Below are 22,120 nucleotides of genomic sequence, written 5' to 3'. Positions count from 1 at the left end.
AGCTGGAGCCTTTTGCCTAACGGTACCTGTAGAGGGGCACGCTCGTGCCTCGGGGCTGTGGCCCTTCCCCTGGCTATATGAGGCAGTGCCACCCTGATCCCCCTCAGTTCCTTCTGACCACCCTGGAGTCAGAGCTCCTAGTTTATTATATAGTGTTAGTTAGTTAGTAGTTGATAGTTAGTGTTCCCCAGTGATGCCCTCACCAGGGTTTAAACACTGTGTTTTGTGTGATGGGATGATCCCCAACAGCGATCTCCCACACATGGTGCTTGCTTTGTCTCAGGGAGGCCCACCTTAAAGAGCGCTTTTGATTTGTAAGTCATTTAAAAAGTGGATTCAGGTGGCACGACACCTTCATCTCAAACAGCACCTGCTTGAACAGGTCAGGCTATCTGATCCAGTACTGAGGCCCTCTTTAGGCTGAGGATTGACCTCGGGCACTGCTGCCTCTCATTCCCGGGTAGGTGCCTTGCCGAAGAGACGGAGGAGCCATTCTCCTTCATAGGCACTGAGGAAGAGGTCTCGTAAGACCAGTCAGGACCGCTCCAGGTCACGGGTGACTCCTTTGCCTCCCCTAGGAAAAGCGTGGAATGGTGTGTGGGATGGTGTGGCTACCTCTGACCCCTCCCTGGTACTGAGTGGGAATGGCAAAAACCTTGTATCATTGACTCTGGTTCTAGTCTTTGGGCATCTGTTGTGTCCAGTACTGACAAGGAAGATGCCAGTGTCATTGGCGTACCAGGCAACCACAGGCTTCCTCTGCCTTTTGGTCTCAGCCTCGCTGTAGGTCCAGGACTTTCCCAGGGCTGCACCACATATGACCCCTGTGATGGAGCGAGCCTCTGAACTGCTCTGTCTGTTGACACTGCATTCAGATGCTCCCCTTCCCGGGGTGGAGATGGAGCTGGTATCAAAATCAGTGTGGGGGACTTTGGCACCAGGGTCGTCTTTGGCTGTGACGAGTTTGCTCTACTCACTTCTGGACGGCGCTCTTCCTGGAGGTTCTAGGGATTAGCTCAGTCAGGCCGATGCCCATTCTAGCAGTTACATCCATCAGTTTGTTTTCTGAAGACACACTCTTCCTCCTCCCTTCTCCCTTTTCCCAAGCAGTGACTGCAGACTTCTCCCTGCGCCCCTTCTGCTTCCAATTTCCTGTGCTTTGTAGAAGCCCCATCTGTCCTTCGCAGGTGAGCTTCTCTCCAATTAGCTGCCTCCATCTTAAAGCTCCTGTGTTTGCAGCCTAATTGGCTGAGTGGGCCCATCTGACCTAATTCAACTCTTGCACCCCATCACATTGGAACATCCCATCACGTCAGCACAGCCACATTCGATGCTGAAAGTGCTCCCATGGCGGCTCTTACCACCTTTGATGTCAGTGAATTTGGGCACTCCAGTACCACTGTTTCTACCAGGACTGATGCTGCCCATGGTATGGGGTGCAACAGCAGTGCCCGCAGCATTCCTTTATGCAACTTTTCTCCCCTGAAACAACGGGACTTACCCTATAAAGCGAGTTAGATCCCACCAAGAGGAAGCAGTTGGGCTTGAGCTTCGGACAGTGCTCACACCCTCCCTCGGCCCAGGCCAAGCACCCATTTTAACTCCTTTGTCCAGAGCATTGGTTCAGTCGTTATTCCAACCCCTCCAGGCCCCCATCCCTTTGGGGACAAGCAGGCCCACTTTTACAATGCTTGGAACTGGATTACTTCCGACAGCTGCGCCCTAGACACTGTCAGATTGGGCTACGCAGTCCAGTTAGTCTCCATGCCCCCTTTCCACCTCCCTTCTCCATCCGTCTTCTGGGACCCCCCTCACAAGACACTGCTCATTGATCAGGTCAACTCTCTATTGAAGTTGGAAGCAGTAGAGGAGGTTACACCAGAATACCAGGGCCATGGCTTTTACTCCCAGTACTACCTGATACCAAAATCCAAGGGCAGGATGAGACCTATTCTTGACCTTTGCCAACCTCAACAAATTCATCAAGTACATGATATTTCACATGGTCACTCTATCAGCTATCTTCCCCACGTTGTCTCAGAATGACTGGTTTGCTGCCCTGGACCTTCAGGACTTTCATATGGCCATTCTACAGAGCCACAGGAAGTTTATGTATTTTGTGATAGGAGAACGCCGCTTTCAGTATATGGTTCTCCCATTCGGCCTCTCTTCTGCCCCCGAGTCTTCACCAAATTCATGGTGGTGGTCATGGCATATCTCAGAAGGAAGGGAATCCACATCATCCTGTACCTTGATGACTCCAGAGTGGAGGTTCTCGCCCACATTGACACCACGTTGCATTTTCTCAACCGTCTGGGACTCATTTTAAACACAGTAAAGTCTTATTCACTGGGGCTCTGTTAGACTACACGAGGTAGAGGGTGTTCTGCTGACCAACCACTTCCAGGCTATTCAACAGCTCTGCCTCAGTCTTCAATTTCAGCTGTACATGACAATTTGCATGTGTCTGAGTGTGTTGGGCCATGTGTCCTCTTGCACGCAGGTGGTCCAGTTCACCATCTTGCACCCCCTTCAGATGTGGCTTAGGACAATTTACTATCCTGCCCTGCATGATAGTTGGACAGGTTGGTTTGCCTCCCTCCACCAGTTCTACATTTCCTACACTGGTGGGAATCCCCATGCAATGCATGCCTTCTCCGACCAAGTCAGTGGTACCAACGCTTCCCTTCTGGGTTGAAGGGCACATCTGGATTTGTTGCGGGTGCAAAGCCTGTGGTTGAAACAGGAAGCCTCACTCCATATCAGTGTATTGGAACTTTGGGCCATCCATAATGCATGTTGTACCTTCTCAGACTGCATCCGTATCAGATACGCAGTGGTTCACATTCTCACTGACAGTACCACTGTGATGTACTATGTGAACAAGCAAGGAAGGGCACGTTCCAGGTTACGCTGCCTGGAGGCAATCAACTCCTGGCAATTTTGCATCGAAGAAGACATCACTCTAGTAGCAGTCTATTTGCTGGGGATGGAAAATTGTCTTGTGGACCATCTCAGCAGGGTTTTTTCTTGGACCCATGAATGGTCCCTGAAGGAGAGTGTTCTCTGGATCGTCTTTCCAATGTGAGCCATCTCTACAATCAACCTGTTTGTGATGAGGGAAAACAGGGAATGTCGACTATTCTGCCCTCAAGGGAGCCTCAGCCCAGGCTCCCTCCCTGATGTCTTCCACTGCTGCTGGCAGACAGCTCCTCTGTATGCCGTCCCCCCTGCCATTCCGATCATTCAACAGGTCATCTTCAAGCTCAATGAGGATTGGGCCAAGGTCATCCTCATTGCTCCAGTGTGGCCGAGACAGTGCTCAACAGTAGGAAGTTCTCCATTAGGATGGCGTACTTAGCGAAATGGAAGAGATTCTCAGTTTGGTCCTTGACCCATGTGACCCAATCCACAGTGGCTTCCATCCAGGACATCTTGGAGTACCTGTTACATCTTCAGAAATTGGGCCTTGCACTCAGTTCACTGAGAGTGCATTTGGCAGTGGTAGCAGCATTCCATCCCCTGGTTCAAAGGAAATCAGTTTTTTCTAATGCCATGGTGACAAGATTTCTGAAGGGGACTCTCCACTTACATCCTCCGGTCCGAGAACTGGTTCCTTTGTGAGACCTAAACACAGGCAGCTCTAATTGGCCCTCCATTCGAGCCCTTTGTGTCCCATCTGCTGCCCCTCCTTTCTCAGAAAATCATGTTCCTGATAGCCATCACTTTGGCCAGAACGATATGTGAGTTGCAGGCCCTCATAGATGAGCTGCCCTACACTCAGTTCTTCAAGGATAAGGTAACACTGCGACCATACCGAAAGTCTTTATCCCAGGGCATCTCTCAGTTTCATCTGAATCAGGCAGTGTATTTACCTGTCTTTTTCCCTAAGGATCACTCTTCCCCAGAAGAACAGCACCTTCTTACTGTGGATGTCAAGCAATGCCTAGCCTTTTATCTAGACAGGACTAAACTGTTTTGTGTTTTGCCTTGCCGGTTTATGTCATATGCGGACTGCATGAAGGGGCAAGCGGTCTCTGCACAGACCATCTGAAGATGGATAACATCCTGAGTCAAGGCTGCATATGAGATACCTTCAGCTGCTCCTCCTCAGTGCATATGGACTTACTTCATGTGAGCACAAGCAACATCAATAGCATTCCTCAATGACATTTCCATACTGGACATCTGCAGGGCAGCCACGTGGTCGTCCAGACATACGTTTACAGACCACTATGCTATTACCACATCTTCCAGAGTGGATGCAGGCCTCGGAAGGATCCCTATTTCAGTAGACTCCAAGCCCTGCCTCCACATTGGGGTACTGCTTGTGAGTCACTAAGTGGAATACTCATCTGCATCTACGCGAAGAAGAAGAAACCGTTACTGTAACTGTGGTTCTTTGAGATGTGATACAGACATATATTCCACAACACACCCTCCTTCCCCTCTATATCGGAGTCTCCTCTCATCAGCTTTCGGTCTGCAGGAACTGAAGTGGGGTCGGGGTGGCACTGTCTCATGTAGCCAGGGGAGGGGCCACAGCCACAAGGCCTGAGTACCATCCCCCTACGGGTACTGCTCAGCAACATTTTCTGGCTCCAGTGCACTGGGCGTGCTCACACCTAAGGTGGAATACACGTCTGCATCACATCTCGAAGAACCACAGTTGCCATACGTAACAGGTTCATTCTGTCCCTGTGAAGTGTTATATACTTAAAGTAATTCCAATTTGTTCAATGTCCTATATAATAAGTATGCTAGTGGTCTCAGTCTGTATCCTGGTGTCCAACTGTTTGTGTCACCAAACTATTATCGTGGTTGCCACAAATTGATAATCTTAACAGAGATGCTGAATCAACCCAAGGATGGAATTACACATTCGTTATCCAAAACAGGGTTGATTGAGGTTGTGTGCCTTCCGTAAGTACAGTGTGAGCAATAGCAAGTAAAGAATTTGATAAGTAAGGAATTTCAGTCTCTAGTACACTTTTCCCAAGCACTAAATTAACTTAAAAATGTAAGTTACAGAAAGAAAACAAAAGCCTATATTCTGGTTAAACTACCTGAGATTTTAATTATATCAAGTTATGTTAACCTGCTTTATGTTACAAATCCTAAACTAAAGATATACAGTGCATAAATCCCAATCTTGGGATGTAGGCCCCAATTATACTGGAAGAGCAGAAGAGGAGCCTCAAATGAGAGAGTGCTGGAACAAAGTTCAGGTTTGCATATGATTTGCAAACAAGGTAACTTCTGTGTAAAACAATGGAGTGCAGGGAAGGCACTGATATATAAAATTACTCATTTGCCATTCATGATTCCTATAGGTGACATATAGGTATTGAGTATATTTAATGACTGCTAGTTATAAAAGGTAATTGAACTTATACCTTAGAAAATTCTGTTGCCTTTTTTGTACTTTCTGCTGCATTAGTTTACTTCCTGTGCCTGAATTCATATCGTCATAGTGCCAAAATGGTAATTTCCTTTCTCTTTATTCATTATTCATTTTATTATACAGTAGATAGGACACAGTTTGAAAGCTGTTTGGCTTTATAATAATGTCAGTATTAAATCTTCATTGCAGCTGTTTTTTAATTTGCTTTTGTTATACATTATATTGTGGGTGTTAATTTTTAAAAATTTTTGTTTTAAGAATTTGGAAGAGAACATAAAAAAATTAATTCGAGATGAAAGAGGAACATGGCAACTGACTCAGGTAAACAAGACATTACCACATTGATTTCATGTATAAACTCCTTTTACATATATTTTTGTTTTAACATTGTAAATCTTTCTGTAATAAAACACTTTTTTTTTTTAACCAACTTGGATTGCAGACAAATAGTTCTTTCCCTAGCTGTTGACATATGCTCTTTGGAAAATTGGCAGGATCTGATTATGGATAAACAGTTTGAATTAAAATAACCATATCTAATTTTGGAAACTACTGTGAATTTCTGACTCTTTTTTTAAAGGCATGGTTATCTTTGTCGTAAACGGTATTGGTTTGCTTTGCAATAATGATTTTCTTCTTCACTTTGGTTTCTTCCTTTTTAGCTTGCTTGTCTAAACCAAAGAGCAACGGTTATAGTGATAAAGTTCCCCATCAGTAAAGAATTTGACTCCTGACATGAATTTCCAATACTTGAATTACCCATTCTCTAGATGTCTTCACTAGGACTAGGAAGAGCTTAAATACTTTAATTTCTTCATCTGCTTTAATGTAATACTTTGTTTACAGTGTGGTAGCCATGTTGAGAGAGATAAGGGAGGTGATGTAATATCTATTATTGGACCAACTTCTGTTGATGGAAGGTACAAGCTACCAAGAGCTGTTCTTGAGGTCTGGAGAAGGAAATCTGTGTGTCTGAACTAAATAGAAACTGGGACAGCTTGTTAATCATAAGGGATAATGCATTTTATAGGTGGCCACTTGAAAATAGAGTGGGCAATAAGGGTTCGATTGTATGCAAAAGGGGTTTGGAATGGGCCATTAAGGGTTAGCAGGCAGTGTGGTGTGTTACAAATTGTTGTAATGAGCCGTAATCCCACTGTCTTTGTTGAATCCATGCTTTATGTGTCTAGCCGTGTTATGAATGTAAATTCCCAGGCTCGCCTTTTGAACGTGTTATGCAGGTTTACACTGAGGCCAGGTATTGAAACATCAGATATGGAGTGATCATTTTGTGAAAACTGTTTGCCCACGGGTGATATGGTATTTTTGTCTTTTATCATTTTTCCATGTGAATTCATTTGAGAGAGTAGTGATTGTCCAGTTTCACCCACATAGTTGTTATTGGGGCATTTGATGCACTGTATGAGGTACACCACATAGTGTGACAGGCATTTGTAGGATCCATTAATCTGGAAGGTGTGTTATGGGGGGAATTGATCACCATAGCAGTGAAGATATGTTTGCAAGTTTTGCATTTGTTGTTCTGGCAGGATCTGGTGCTGCTTTGAGTTCGTGTGTCTTGGGCTGTGGGGATCTTGCCTTGATGAGCTTGGCAAGGTTGTGGGATTGTTTAAAGGCCAGAAAGGGGGTGGGGGGGGGTTGAGAAAAATTTCTTTCAGGATGTCAAATACATTTGATGATACCAATATGGGTTCCAGTTTGGGGGGGTGGGTGATAATTAGCGATGTGCTGTCAGGGGGCGTTTTTTTTTTTCTGTGATGAAGCAGCTTTTCTTGTGGTATTTCGGTGACCCTTTCTAGTTCTCTGGTGGAATGTCCTTGTATAGTGACAGCTGTTTTAAGTATGTCTAGGAATGTATGCCTGACTATATTTTCAGTGCAAATTCTGTGCTATCTGAGTGCCTGACTGTAGATAACATATTTTTTGTGTCTGGGGTGGTTGCTGGATCTGTGGATGTAAGAGTGGTGATCCGAGGGTTTCTTTCATATAGTAATTTGTAGGAATCCACTGCTGAAGCTAATTGTGATGTCCGGGAAGTTGATGCTGGTGTGGCAGTGTTCTAGAGAGAGTTTGATGGATGAGTGGTGGTTGTTGAAGTTGTGGTGGAAATCTATGAGGGAGTTTAAGTTGTCTGTCCAAAGGATAAAAATACCCTTGATGTATCTCAGATATAATATTGGTCTCATGATGCAGTTGTCCAGAAATTTTTCCTTGAGGTGACCCATGAAGAGGTTGGCTATCGTAGTACTCATGGCTGTTACCATGCTATGGACAAAGTGTTTGTTGTTAAATGTGAAATTGTTGTGGTTGAGGATGAAATGGATGCATTTGGCATTGTGTTTTGAGTGGATTTCTGAGTATTTTACACTATCTTGTAGGTATTTGAGGCAGGCAGCGATACCATCATGGTGAAGGATGTTGGTGTATAGGGAGGTGACAAGGATGGTGTCATGGGGGAGGCTGTTAGAGTTGAAGAGTATCTGGAAGAAGTTGGTAGTGTCTTGGAGGGGAATAGTTTGAGCATGGTTTCTGTGGGTCTTGATATTCCTTCAATAAGAGTGCATCTGCCTGGGTTCCCTTGTTTGTGTGTCTTGGGAAGCATGTAGAAGGTCCCTAGGGTGCGTTTGTGGAGGACGAGTTTGTAGAGGGTTTTTTTTTTTTAGTTGTTTGAGGAAGGATTTGATGGTATTTTTAAATTCCTGTGTGAATTGTGGTGTGTGGTGGTTTTTTAGTTTTTTGTAGTAGGTGGTGTCAGAGAGTGGTCTGTAGGCCTTGTTGACATAGTCATCACAATTAAAGACTACGATAGTGCCTGCATTGTCTGCTGGTTTGATCACTATCTAGTGGTTGGATTTCAGGGTCTGTATAGCTGTCCTCTTAGTGGTAGAGAGATTGTGGTGGATATAATGTTTGTTGAGCATTTTACAGTCAGTTTTTTTCCTGAAGCAGTCAATGTAATGATCCAGTGTGTGGTTTCATCCTCTGCGCAATGTCCAGTCAGATGATACTTTTTTCTTATGGCTGTCCATGGGGAGGTGATAGTTGTGGGTGGTATCTTCTTTTCTGTGAGGTGGAATTGATGGAGGAATTCTTCTAGTTCTTCACATGATTGTATGTTATCAGGTTCTGTGGTGGGGCAGAATTTCAGTCCCTTGGAGAGTACAGATGCTTCAGTTTTGGTTAAGAGTAGTCTTGATAGGTTGATGACGTTGGGATATCATCATGTGTCGATGTGCTGGGTCTTGGTGTGTTGGTTTCTACAAGAGGTGGTGTTCTATTGGTTGTGCAGTTGCTGTAGTTGGTTTCACTTTTTTGCATGTGTTGGATGGTTGGCATCAGGTATTTTAGATAGTTGTTTTGGGTTTGCTGCATGATCTCCAGGTAGGCTTCCTGATATTCTTTCTTCCAGTGTGTGGGAGAATGTGGTGATTTCTTGTTGGAGGTGGTCTCTTCTGAAGCATATATGGTGCAGGAGATGGTTCCTCAGTTTTTCTGGGGTCCTTTTCCAGAGCTGCTCAGCATATTTGGAGTTGTAAGTAGTGATCAGAGAGGTGTAGAGGTGCCCCAATAACAACTATGTGGGTGAAACCAGACATTCACTACGATTGTCTGGTTTGAATGAACTCTCACAGGGAAAAATGATGAAAGACAAAAACACCATATCACCCATCTGCAAACACTTTTCACAAGTTGATCATTCCATATCTGATCTTTCAATACTCAACCTCAAAGGAAACCTGCACAACACTTTCAAAAAGCGAGCTTGGGAACTTAAATTCATAGTGCTGCTAGACACCAAAAATCAGTGTGACTGAATAGAGACACTGGTTTCATGGCTCACTACAACAAACACCTGCATGCTAACCCACTTCAAACCTCTTTTTCAGAATAGTCTAACCCTTATTGCCCCCTCCATTTCCAGTGGCTTCCTACAACAGGCATTACCACTTATGCTTAGCAATCTGTCTCAATGTGTATTTAGCTCAGACACTGATTTCTTTCTCCAGACCTGAAGAGATCTTTGTAGTTCAAAAACTTGTACCTTCCACCCACAAAAGTTGGTCCAATAACAGTTATTACATTACCTACCTTATCTGTTTAATATAATACTGACATTTTGTATTTTTTTTTCCTGTTCAGTCCCTTCACTGTGTTTGTCAATTCTACTGGCTACTCTTCCTTCCCTATTTCATGCAGTGTTGATGACATATTCTGGCTCAGTGGCTAACTTTGCTCTCATTCTATAGATATTCCTAATATCACTGAGCTGTACTTGTTAACCCCGATTTTGTAAATACACATATCATTAATTTGTGGTTCTGTACATAGCATTTTGTTAATGGTATGAATGGCCTTTCAAATTTGGAATTTTTTAAATAGATTGTTCTTCTTTTGCTTCTGATTTTAATAAACGATAATTAGTTTCATGTCTTTTTAACAGGCCAGGATTAAAGCAATGTATGGTGAGCTAGAGCAAAAGAAAAAAGATAGCATCAAGACAAAAGAAGAAACTATAAAGAGGATAGCAGACATCGAGGGACCAGTGGCTGAACTAGAAGCACAATTTATTGAAAATAAAAATATACATAAAGAAAATATTGAGGTAATATTTCTTAACTTACTTTTCCAGACAGTAATTTAGAATGCAGTTTAAAACACTTGTGGTTAATTTTGGTGTGTTTACTAATAAACTTACTGGTATTATTGGAAAAAATACCAGTAAAGTAGGAAAATCAGAGTTAAGGATAAACTTCAATTCTTATGTTTTGTAGTTATGCCTTGGGATAATATTTCATATACCTCATTCAGTGACTGTATATACTGTAACATACAGCAGTTAAAAATACTTAACTTTCAATTCGGGTCTTAATTGGTAACCCTTCTTCATCTCTCATAACTTTTATGTTGTCTATTTTAGTTATCACAAAAGCGAAGAACATATAGCACTGGCTTAGTATGTCTCCTGTACGTTTCTGCTTAGCTGTAAGTTCCAGACCTGGACAGAAGGCAACCAGCCTTTCATCTGCTGCTGGCTTGGCATGCTCTCCTCTTTTCAGCCTTATGGAAAGAGCAACTGAACAAGAAATCCCTCTCTCCAGGGAGATCTACCTTGGGTGTGAGGGAGAGGAAGGGGGAGATTTGTGCCAGGTGTAAACCTTTTACAGGACCTTAACTCAGGATCCCCAACCCCATTTGTCCTGGGTTTTTTGTATAGGTCACCCTTCTCCAGGCTCTATTTTCCTTGCCAGTTATTTGCCTTTGTCTTTTGGAAGGTCTTTCCCATATTCCCAATCTGCTGCCCTTTATCTCACTCCCCTCTTATTATCCTTGGAGGGGAGATTGACTAGCCAACCTGCTTCCCCTTCATCAGCTGTTCAGTGGTGTCTGGCTACTTTCTATATATCGGAAGGTGCAATGTCAGTGAGATGGGACATTTCTCTCTTTCTGCCCTACAGGAAAATTGTCAGAAAAGCAAACTGCTTCTGTGTCCAGAAATTCTAACAAAAAGGGTCCGTTGGCCTGCACATGCGAGTAGATTTTCCTGTGCTCCTGACTGAGGGTGTAAGAGACAGTCCAAGCAGATGCCTCTCCAGTTCCTTCTTACTGCCACATAGCCAGAGTCAGAATCCCTGTGTTCACAGATCTCTCCATTTTTTCCCCTCTTGATAGATTTGTAAATAGTTTTTATACATCATAGCTTTTATATTAGTAGATTTAGAGTTTTATAGTCTAGATAGTATAGCTTGTTTTTCCCCCATACAGGGGACTCCCTCCTCGCTAGAATGGCTATACTGAGTATGCTTAATCAGTGCAAACTGGAAAGAATAGGGCAGACGATCCCCAAAACTTCACCAAGCCAGTAACAAAACATTCTTCTTCGAGTGCTGTTCCTGTGGGTGCTCCACTTCAAGTGTCAGTGCATCACGGTGCCGTTGATCAGAGATTTTTGGTAGCAGTATCTGGTCGGGGTGTGTGTGTGTGTGCAATAGCAGTCTCGCAGCATTGCTGGTGCCTCATCTGGTAGGTGCACTCTCATAGTCGCAAGGATAGATCCCTATCTAGGACTGTCCACAAGAGATGCGATCTCTCCCCTAGCTATTGAGAGCAGGTGAGCCTTCATGTACGAATCCTAAGGGACTGGCACTGCTGAAGATCCTCAGGCTGAAGGGTAAACTGAGCAAGAAGAAAGATCTGTCAGTTCCGTCGGTGACTCTGGCTTCAAAACGCAAGAACTGTCATCTGCTGGCTCCATCTAGGAGTGTGGGTCCGGACTCATTGCCAGTACCGGCTCACTTATCCAAGGACTGCATTACCTCCCCAAACATGCCAGAACCATTGGTATTGACAGTTGGAACCCCCGGACACTGGGATTTATAGAGATATATACAACACTGGAGAATATCTTTCTCCTTTCTCCCATCCTTTCTGGTCTGGCCTTCCTGAGGGACATTTCTACACCAGAGTGTGTACTACTTCTTCGGTGTCTCAAAAACTGTCTCATCTCCAACTATCAGGTAGGAGTGCTCCAGTACTGATGGTCCCACCATTGGAAGGGGAGCAGTTTTCTGATTCGGACAAGTCAGACTTTCCAGCTGCTTCTCCATCTTCTCAGAGAAAGCCAAGCCCCGACAGGCAGTTGAGGAGATCTGGGCGCTACCCATCTAGATATGATTTCCCCAGGGACCTCTGGGATCCGATCCCAGGAAGTCTCTCACAAATGGCTGATCCCTCTTTCTTGCCTTCTTGTGACCAATAGGATCCTTATGGCAGACAGCCAGAACCCACCCAGGAATCTTACCACATTTCTTCTTCTTGGCTCCCACTTGATCTGTTGAAGTATGAGGAGGAGGACATTGACCTAGATCAGCAGGTCAGGAATCTCATCCTCATCTCCAGACAAAGCAGTCACTCCTTCCTCTCCATCTCTACCAGATGATCATAGGCAGTGCTAGGAACTGCTGCAGAGGATTGCCAATGATCTCCAGATACTGTTGAAGGAGGTCCAGGACCAAAAAAACCACCGACTTCTGGATGTTTTGCAACCTGCAGGCCCACGTAAGGTGGTGGTGTTTCCAGTTACTGAGGCCATCATAGAGCCCTCTAGATTGGTCATGCAGGCAGGTGCTATAAGGAGGGCTTTTGGGATCACTGGGAGGCATTCATGAACAGAGGATTCTTCTCGTGGAATGGACTCCACCTGAATAGGGAGGGCAATAGACTTCTGGGATGGAGGTTGGCACAACTTATTAAAAGAACTTTAAACTAGGAACTCGGGTGACATGGTTAGGAGATGCTCATGTAATCTCCATGCCTGATTCTAACATTGACTGGGAGGAAAATCAAGTAATGGAGCAGGGAGCAATGGAGCAGTGTATAGGAGAATGGACATTAAGAGAGAAGATTGTGCCTATATCAATTAAGCAAATAATCAGGTAGGTGATACTGGCAGGAGAATGACTGTACTCAAGTGGGTGAGGAATCTGGGCAAAGCTAAGCAGAAACTACTAAGATGTCTGTACACCGATGCAAGAAGCCCGGGTAACAAAATGGAGGAGCTAGAACTACTGGTGCAGGAAGTGAAATCAGATATTATAGTGATAACAGAAACATGATGGAATAGTAGTCATGACTGGAGTACAGGCATTGAAGGGTATGTGCTGTTCAGGAAAGACAGAAATAGAGGTAAAAATGGTGGAGTAGTATGATTTATTAATGATAAAGTAGACTGTAAAGAAATTAGAAGTGATGGAATGGATAAGACAGTGTCTGTTTGGGCCAAAATAACTTTGGAGAAGAAAGCTACTAGAGGTTCCCCTGGGATAGTGCTTGAGGTATGCTACAGACCCCCCAGGCTCCAGGATAGAGACCTCCTTAATGTTTTAATGAAATAAATATTACTTAGAATTGTTGTGATTATGGGAGACTTTAACTTCACAGATATAGATTGGAGGACAAGTGCTACTAATAATAGTAGGGCCCAGATTTTCCTGGATGTGATAGCTGACAGATTTATTCACCAAATAGTTGCTGAACCAACAAGAGTTGATGCCATTTTAGATTTGGTGTTGGTGAGTAGTGAGGACCCCATAGAAGAACTAGTTGTAGGGGACAATATTGAATTGTGTGATCATGAAGTAATTCAGTTTAAATTAAATGGAAGGATAAACAAAAATAGATCTGCAACTAGGGCCTTTGATTTCAAAAGGGCAAATTTTAAAAATTTAAATAAATTAGTTAGGGAAGTGGACTGGACTGAAGAACTCAAGGATCTGAATATGGAGGAGTCTTAGAATTATTTTAAATCAAGTTGCAGAAACTATCTGAAGCCTGCATCCCAAGCAAGAAAATAAAAATGTATAGGGAACGGCTGCAGACCCAGCTGGATGAGCAGGCTTCTCAAACAGGTGATTATGAGAAAACAGCCTACAAGGAATGGAAGATTGGATGGATCAGCAAGGAAAGCTACTTCTTGGAGGTCAGAAAATATAGGGATAAAGTGAGAATTGCTAAAAGCCAAGCAGAATTGGACCTTGCAAAAGAGATTAAAACCAATACTAAAAAGTTCCTATAGCCATATAAGTAAAAAGAAAACAAGAAAAGAAGAAGTGGGACCATGAGCACCGAGGATGGGATGGAGATTAAAGATAATCTAGACATGGCCCAACACATAAACGTACACTTTGTCTCAGTTTTTAATAAGGCTAATGAAAATCTTAGGGGTAGTGGCAGGGCTGCTAATAGGAACGAGGATATGGGAATGAAAATTACCACATCTGAGTTGGAAGTCAAACTCTAACAGCTTAATAGGACCAAATTGGAGAGCACGGATAGGCTACTTGCAAGAATATTAAAGGAGGTGACACATGAAATTGCAAGCCCAATAGCAAGGATTTTTAATGAATTTGTAAATTGTAAATCTGTATCCTATGACTGGAGACTTGCTAGTATAGTTCCCATTTTCAAGAAAGGGGAAAAAACGTGATCCGGCAGACTACAGGCCTGTTAGTTTTACCTCAATTGTATGCAAGGTCTTGGAACAAGTTTTGAAAGATAAAGTAGTTAAGGAAATACAAGTAAATGGTAGTTGGGATAAAATATAACATAGTTTTACAGAAGATAAATTGTGCCAGACCCAACCTGATCTTCTTTGAGAAGATAACTGGTTTTTTTAGACAAAGGAAATGCAGATTTCAGTAAGGCATTTGTTAAAGTGTCACATGGGAAATTATTAGTTAAATTGGAGAAGATGGGGATTAATATGAGAATTGAAAGGTGGACAAAGAAGTGGTTAAAGGGGAGACTACAATGGGTCATACTGAAAAGTGAACTGACAGGCTGGAGGGAGGTTACTAGTGGAGATCCTCAGGAATCGGTCTTGGGACCAATCATATTTAACATTAATAAAAATGACTTTGGCACAAAAAAGTGGGAGTGTTCTAATAAAATTTGCAGATGACACAAAGTTAGGAGGTATTGCCAGTGCAGCGGAGTACCGGAATATCATATAAGAAGGTCTTGATGAACTTGAAAACTGGAGTAATAGAAATGGGATGAAATTTAATAATGCAAAGCGCAAGGTCATGGCCTTGGGGACTAACAAGAATTTTTGCAATAAGCTGTGGACATATCAGTTGGAAGTGACAGTGGAGGAGAAAGACCTGGGTGTATTGGTTGATTACAGGGTGACTATGAGCTGCTGATGTGATACGGCCATGAAAAAGGCTAATGCATCAGGTAAGGTATTTCCAGTAGAGACAGGGAAGTGTTAATGCCATTATACAATGCACTGATGAGACCTCATCTGGAATACTGTTTGCAGTTCTGATCTCCCATGTTTAAGAAAGATGAATTCAAACTGCAACAGGTGCAGAGAAGGGCTACTAGGATGATCCGAGGAATGGAAAACCTGCCTTATGAAAGGAGATTCAAAGAGCTCAGCTTGTTTAGGCAACCAAATGAAGGCTGAGGAGAGATATGATTGCTTTCTATAAATACATCAGAGGGATAAATACCAAGGAGGGAGAGGAGTTATTTAAGTTAAGTGCCAATGTGGACAGAAGAATAAATGGATATAAACAGGCCATCAACAAGTTCAGGCTTGAAATTAGATGACGGTTTCTAACCATCAGAGGAGTGAAGTTGTGGAACAGCCTTCAAAGGGAAGCAGTGGGGGCAAAAGACCTAACTGGCTTCAAGACTGATCTTGATAAGTTTATGTAGGGGATTTTATGATGAGACTGCCTAAAATAGCATGTCGTTGATCTGCGACTGCTAGCAGCAATTACTTCCAATGGCTGGTGATGAGGTACTAGATGGGGAGGGCTCTGAGTTACTACAGAGAATTCTTTCCAGGTGTCTGTCTGGTGGGTCTTGCCCACATGTTCAAGTCTAACTGATCGCTATATTTGGGGTTGGGAAGGAATTTTCCCCCGCATCAGATTTGCAGAGACCCTGGGAGGGATTTGCCTTCCTCTGCTGCATGGGACATGGGTCACTTGCAGGTTTAAATTAGTGTAAATGGTGGATTCTTTACAACTTGAAGTCTTTCAATCATGATTTGAAGACTTCAGTAACTCAGACACAGGCTGTAGGTCTATTACAGGAGTGGGTGGGTGAGGTTCTGTGGCCTGAATGTGCAGGAAGTCAGACTAGATGATCATGAAGGTCCGTCTGGCCTTAAAGTCTATGAGTCTATGAGAGGCGCTACGGAGAGGGCTAGGTCACAACATTAGAAGACCACCCTGACTGACAAGGGCTCAAAGAAGTTATATCTCCTTGGGAGAAAGGTCTTGTCCTCTACAGGCCATATTGCTAGCTATCAGGCTTTGTTAGCGAAATATGATTTTAACTACTGTTCCAGGCTTGCGGACTTTAAGGACAAACTTCCCCCCTGAGGACAGAGCCCAATTTCAGTCCTTCATAAAGGAGGGCAAGTTAGTGACAAGAACATTCCTTCAGGCTTCAGTGGATGCAGCAGATACGGTACCCAATACCCTGGCCACTTGTATAGCCATGAGAGAAGGATTCTTGGCTACAGAGAATTCTTGCTGCAGGCAGTGGCCCAGTAATAATATTGCCTTTTGAACAACTTTCAAATAAGGGGGATTTCCTTCCTATGTCATTCCCTTTTTACTTTCCCCTTATCCCTCCCTACTTCTGTTCAGTGCTCACTGCTTCCCAACTGTAACAGAATTGTGGGAGGCGTTGGGCTGTACAATGGAAAATTTCTTACCTAATAATTTCCTTTCTGCTAGCAGTGTCTCCCAAAATTCTACCCACGATGGATGGTTTCACTGCCAAGGGGCAATTTTTTTATTCAGACTGTCATCATATAGGCTGTTTGTCTGTTATACATAGTGATTGAGTGGGTGTCGAGGTTATCATCTTTCTATGAGTTTTACACTGCTTTGGAATGACTCCTCCGGTGGCAAGTCAGAGAAAGAGGCGTGGCTAATACGGGTGCTGCTGCAACTTCAAACTGCTTCTCAAAACTGCAGAATGGAGGGGAACAGCCCAGATGTAATGGAATTGTGGAAGATGCTGCTAGCAGAAAGGAAATTATCATGTAACAATTTCTCCATTTTGAAACTCAGTGTGTACTGTCATTAAATAATTATTGTCTGACCCCCTACAATTTTAATTTTAAATTTTAAATAGATAAAATTCGAAAAAATGCTTAAACTCCATAATTTCCTGCTACCGTGAAAAATGTAAATAGGTAAATATCTTAAAAATGCTTTAAAATAAACATTGATATTATCCATTAAAATAAAAATTGATTCCTGGCAAACTGAATTCTATGTGCCCATGACTGCAGTAGCGGTACAGGTCAACAAGGCAGAGAAGGCACAGGCACACAAAAACATCAGTAAGCACAAGGAAACTGGTGGCATACCACAATGTGGCCATCATTTGAAAATCAGGAGGACATTGTAGCATTTCAGATTCGAGCAGCCAATGGCAAACCAACTGAAAACTTGGTCCATAGCATTGTTCTGAACTGAGATAGAAGCACACAATCCCAAGCATCCCCATTTAATGGCTGATAAGCTTGTCATTGTGCATTAAAAGAAACAGTTTATTTTCTTTGAACCTAGTACATCACTCACTATGCTCAGGACCCATAAATATTCCAATTTATTGTCCCTAAGTGTGAATAATGATGTTATTGACATGTCATATGGCACTGTTTCTTCCTCCCCTTTGTCCTTTTCTTTCTGTGACACTAACAGCATTCCAGTGCAAGAAGGCAAGGGGTTTATTGATATCTGGTAGTAAGTTTCAGCTGGCCTGACCGGTTCAGTGTATCCCAACTCACTAATGTCATAACCTGTATCTTGAAGATATCATGTAAGATATTAATAGAACACTAATAACATACCAATCATCAATATTATTGTGTGATATATGGACTGAGGACAAATTCAAAATTACAAACATATTGGAAATTATGTTATCAAGGTGTGTCTCCCAGGCAAAGCTAAAGTTACTCCACCCCAGACAAAGGAATGTGGTTCTGCCACCTTGAAGGTATTTCCAAGGTACATTAAGAGACAATGGAATGCAGTGTATATAGAAGGTAAATAGGGGGAAGAGATATTTACTCAGCATCACAGCAGGGTGAAGAGATTGCAGGAAACAGATCAATTTGCATTTTAGCAAACACCAGCGGGGGAAGAAGCCAGCATGGAACTTTTTTCACCACTAGACTCCATGTCACTTTCCTCACAGCTTGAAGGTACTTTACTTTGAGGGGTAATCTTCAGAAGAATCAATTTCAAGGTGCACTAGCTATAGAAGAGAGGGGCAAAGAACCCCAAGTTATCTTTCACCTAAGAAGACAAAGGAGAACTGAGCACTTTGGACTTTATGGGAGATCCTGACCAGGGGAGGTCAGTCATTTTGCTGAAAGATAGATGGGCAAGGAAACTACCTTGAACAAAGGCTATAGTTTGTCTTGTTAAGTCTTAGCCTCTAAAAAGTGTTTTTCACGTTTATTTGTGTGTAACCATTTCTTACTCTATCCTTTATCCCTGAATGCACTTAAAATCCTATCTCCTTTTGTTAATAAACTTGTTTTTCTTTTAATCTAAACCAACCCAGTGCTGCGTTTGATTTAAAGTGAATGTTAACTCTGCTAATGTGGCAAGCTGTTGTGTATTGTATCTTTAAAGGGACAAAGGAACCTTAATATCTCTCTGAATGGTCCAGAAAAGGGCTGGATGTTGCAGAGCACATGGTTTGGGGAAAATTCTTGACGAGGGGTGGGGATGTTGGGGTCATCTTGCCAGATATAACCAAGGCTGGTGGAAGCCAGAGTGTGGCAAGGGTGTAACAAGCAGGCTGCTGGAATCAGAATTTCTGTTTGAGAGTTGCTTAACACAGAGATGCTCAGTGCATGATTGTATGCTGGCTGGAAGCATCCTGACAAGAGAGCAATAGCAACAGAGCATGTTGAGGCACTCAGAGTTACAGGGCAGGCAGTAACACAACTCCTCACTGGTCTGGATTGCAGTCCAGAACATGACACTGTCATCTTATCTTTCCCTCAGTATTAATAGTATTATACTTCTGAAAAGGCAACGTGTGTGGGGGGACATGCATGCTCACATTCCCCCCTCTCCGATTGCTCAGTCACATGGTGCGGCTGGACCCCCTCCCCATGTAGCAGCTGATCTGGGGAGCTGCACCAGGCAGGGAGAGGCAGAGGCTGGAACAGAGGAACATCTGGGAGCTGCATAGAGGGGCCGCTGCTTTCCTGGAAGTGTGCGGGGTCTGCTTTCTGGAAGGGGAAGGGTTGCCGGGAGGAAGGGTGTGACTTAAGCTGTTTCGGGGTTGTTCCAACCCCACTGTCAGCAGGCACTGGTCGTCTATGTAACTTCTGTCTGTACTCCTAAGAGCAGCAATACCATTTTCCCATCATATTCTGTTTTCTCTTAACTAGGACCAGGAGGCTTTCAAAAAGAAAAACAAACAAACCAGACTAACGGCTATAGCATTAGTTCCTACTCCTAATCTTATGTATTCCTTTCAGTTCCTCTCTCACTACTGTGCAGGATATGACACAGAAAAGGCAATGGACAGAATCTAATCCTTTTCCAATTGTTGAGGGCACTATTTGTAGGTGATAGATTGATATTTTTAAAATATTCCTTTAAGGTCTCCCTTTTCTAAATAGTACTGTCTAACATTTATCTAGGATCCGAAAGAGAAATTCCAAACTTCTGAAGGAAACTATTGGAGCTGTCATTTGTTACGTAGCTACTATATAGATGGACATGAATTCCACATCTATCCTCAGTGGCCCTCTGTATTAATTCATAGAACTGTAAAATCTAGAGCTGCAAAAATTTGTTAGCCCATCTACCTGCCAAGACTGGATTGTTTTCTATGGTGTATATATACTAGTATACAGTCATTAGTCCAATCTAGTTTGAAATGTGCCAAGTAATAGAACTTTTATCATTTCTCTTGAAAAACTATTACGCAGGTTAATAAAGCTCATTCTCAGGAAGTGTTTCCTGATCTTCATCCTAAATTTTCCCTTACTTTTATCCATTCCTCCTATAACCACATTTGGGATGCACATGTACTTAGCTGGAACATTCTAGAAGACCTGTGATCTTGCAGCTGTGCGTATTTGAGCATTTGCTCTTGAGTGTATATAAAGAGCCAAGGATTCATCTCCACACAGTTCCTGTCTTAACTGTTTCATTAGTCAGATTACAGCCTTTGCCTTTCTACCTTCATAATGTCTTTACCTTTATAGTTAGTTTAGGACAGCATTTGTCATTTTCTTATGTAAAACAAAAAGGGGGGAGAGCTGTAGTTTCAATTCCTGATAATTTATATATTATGTTAGGCTGGACAGGTTAGTAGAGTCACCGATATGACTGGTTAGTCTCTTTGGTTGCAACATAGTTTGTCTGCTCTGTATTGTCATTTGTGGACCAACACGTTCACTGTCCTCTATATTTCTCTGATGGGGTACTCCCAGAAGACAAGCTACATTTTTGTTCCCTCTGCACCAGAAGCCCATAAGAGTCAGAGATCTTTCCTCAGAGAAGTAGTACTGTAGCATTTTCGTCCCCATCAGTTCCAGTTAACTAAACACTTCAGCAAGTTTGAAATCCTCATCATCAACAAAGTGCTCAGAGGCATCTCAAAAGTATCCTGACTGTCTAAGTCTGCTTGCTGATTGTTAGAAGCACAGTGCATTGGAACGGGATGCTACTGAGCATTCTGGAGTTTTGATCAGATGCGGAGAGGAGATTTTATGGAAGAAACATCACTGACATCATAATTGGAACTGAAGATTCATAGGCACCATGACTCAAACAAGATCTCTGTGCAGGGAGAGGGCTGAAACTGGAGGGGGACTGATGCAGGGTGTAAGGGATATATGTGACAGATATGCCTTGAATCATTAATAATTGATGATTCCTTCTGGCCATCAAAAATTAGAAGAGCTATTCACCTTTGTTTGTCCCAAAATAAGACTCATTTATGAAGACAATAAGAAAATCGTTCATGTAATGTGAGACACTCTGTCTAACGGCCCATAGATCAGCCAAGGTAAGCTATACCAAGTTCATCAGCAAGCCTTTGAGCATCTTTACACTCACCTGACACCTTAATCATTAGTAGACTTAACTGCAACCTTATTTTTCTTGCCACAGGGGTAAACAGAGGATACAGTGAACATCCTCCACCTGCAATTCCATTCTCTCTAGTTCTGAATCTTGTAAGAAACAAGTTTGACAAGGTGGTCAAGAACCCCCAACAAGTCATGCCTCAAAGTCTTTCTTTTCCTAGTCTTTTTCAGACTGATTTTTCCTCCCTACAAGTCAGCATAACAGAATTTCTTCAGAAAAATCAGTGTTAGATATAGTTTAAAAAAAGAGATTCCAGTTCGTGCTCATTCCCAGTCCCCTTTTTTGTATATCACTTTCTTGAGAAGGAGCTAAAGAACAAAATAATTTCCCATCTCCAGTTAGGAGCCATAGAGGAAGCCTTGCAAGACTCAGGAAGAGGTCTCTGCAGGTTTTGTTGATAGCCTATGTATTATCCTCAGTAGAATAATTTAGGGCATGTTTACATTTGAAATGCCACAGCAGCACAGCTGTAGCATTTAGTGTAGACATTACCTGTGTTGACAGGAGGGGTTTTCCCATCACTGTAGTTAATCTATCTCCCTGAGAGGTGGTAGCTAGGTCGACGGAACCTAGCGCTGTCTACACTGGGGGTGAGGTTTGTGACATTCCCCAGGATATAATCTGGAATATTGAACAGCAGTGTCCCCTTAACTCCCTAGCCTGGGGTTCCTTTTACACAGCTATGCTGTCAGAGTAGCCATTCCTGGCCTGCTCACACAGCCTTCAGCAAGCAAATTCACTCCCAGCTAAATAAATGAGCACTCCGACCAGTCACTCATGAATTACATACAGGATGACACCCGGAAATTATTAGTCATAGACTTTCCCCCAGAAATATGTATCTTGTACTGTCCAGCACACTACTGAACAATGCAGGCTTGTAGAAACTCCATCATTTCATAAAAGGAAAATGATATATGCACCAGCTTTACTATCCCAAATGGAGTTTCCCACACACTTTAATCCAAACTCACTGGTTAATATAAAACAATAAGATTCATAGATTCATAGATTCTAGGACTGGAAGGGACCTCGAGAG

General features: G+C 42.8%; 1 protein-coding gene across 1 annotated transcript in view; it reads left to right on the top strand.

Annotated features, from left to right (window-relative positions):
- CCDC178 (coiled-coil domain containing 178) overlaps positions 1-22,120 on the top strand; it is a 302,851-nt gene that overhangs the window by 79,410 nt on the left and 201,321 nt on the right. The window contains exons 11-12 of the mRNA XM_026647335.2: positions 5,663-5,725; positions 9,867-10,028. Of these exons, the coding sequence (XP_026503120.1) occupies positions 5,663-5,725; positions 9,867-10,028 (225 nt within the window). The remainder of the gene's footprint in view (positions 1-5,662; positions 5,726-9,866; positions 10,029-22,120) is intronic.

This window comes from Terrapene carolina, unplaced genomic scaffold, assembly GCF_002925995.2.
Source record: "Terrapene carolina triunguis isolate 2854851 unplaced genomic scaffold, T_m_triunguis-2.0 Scaffold58, whole genome shotgun sequence".
Taxonomy (NCBI): Eukaryota; Metazoa; Chordata; order Testudines; family Emydidae; genus Terrapene; species Terrapene triunguis.
Note: the sequence above shows the minus strand (reverse complement) of the source record. Positions and strands in the feature narration are given on the sequence as shown.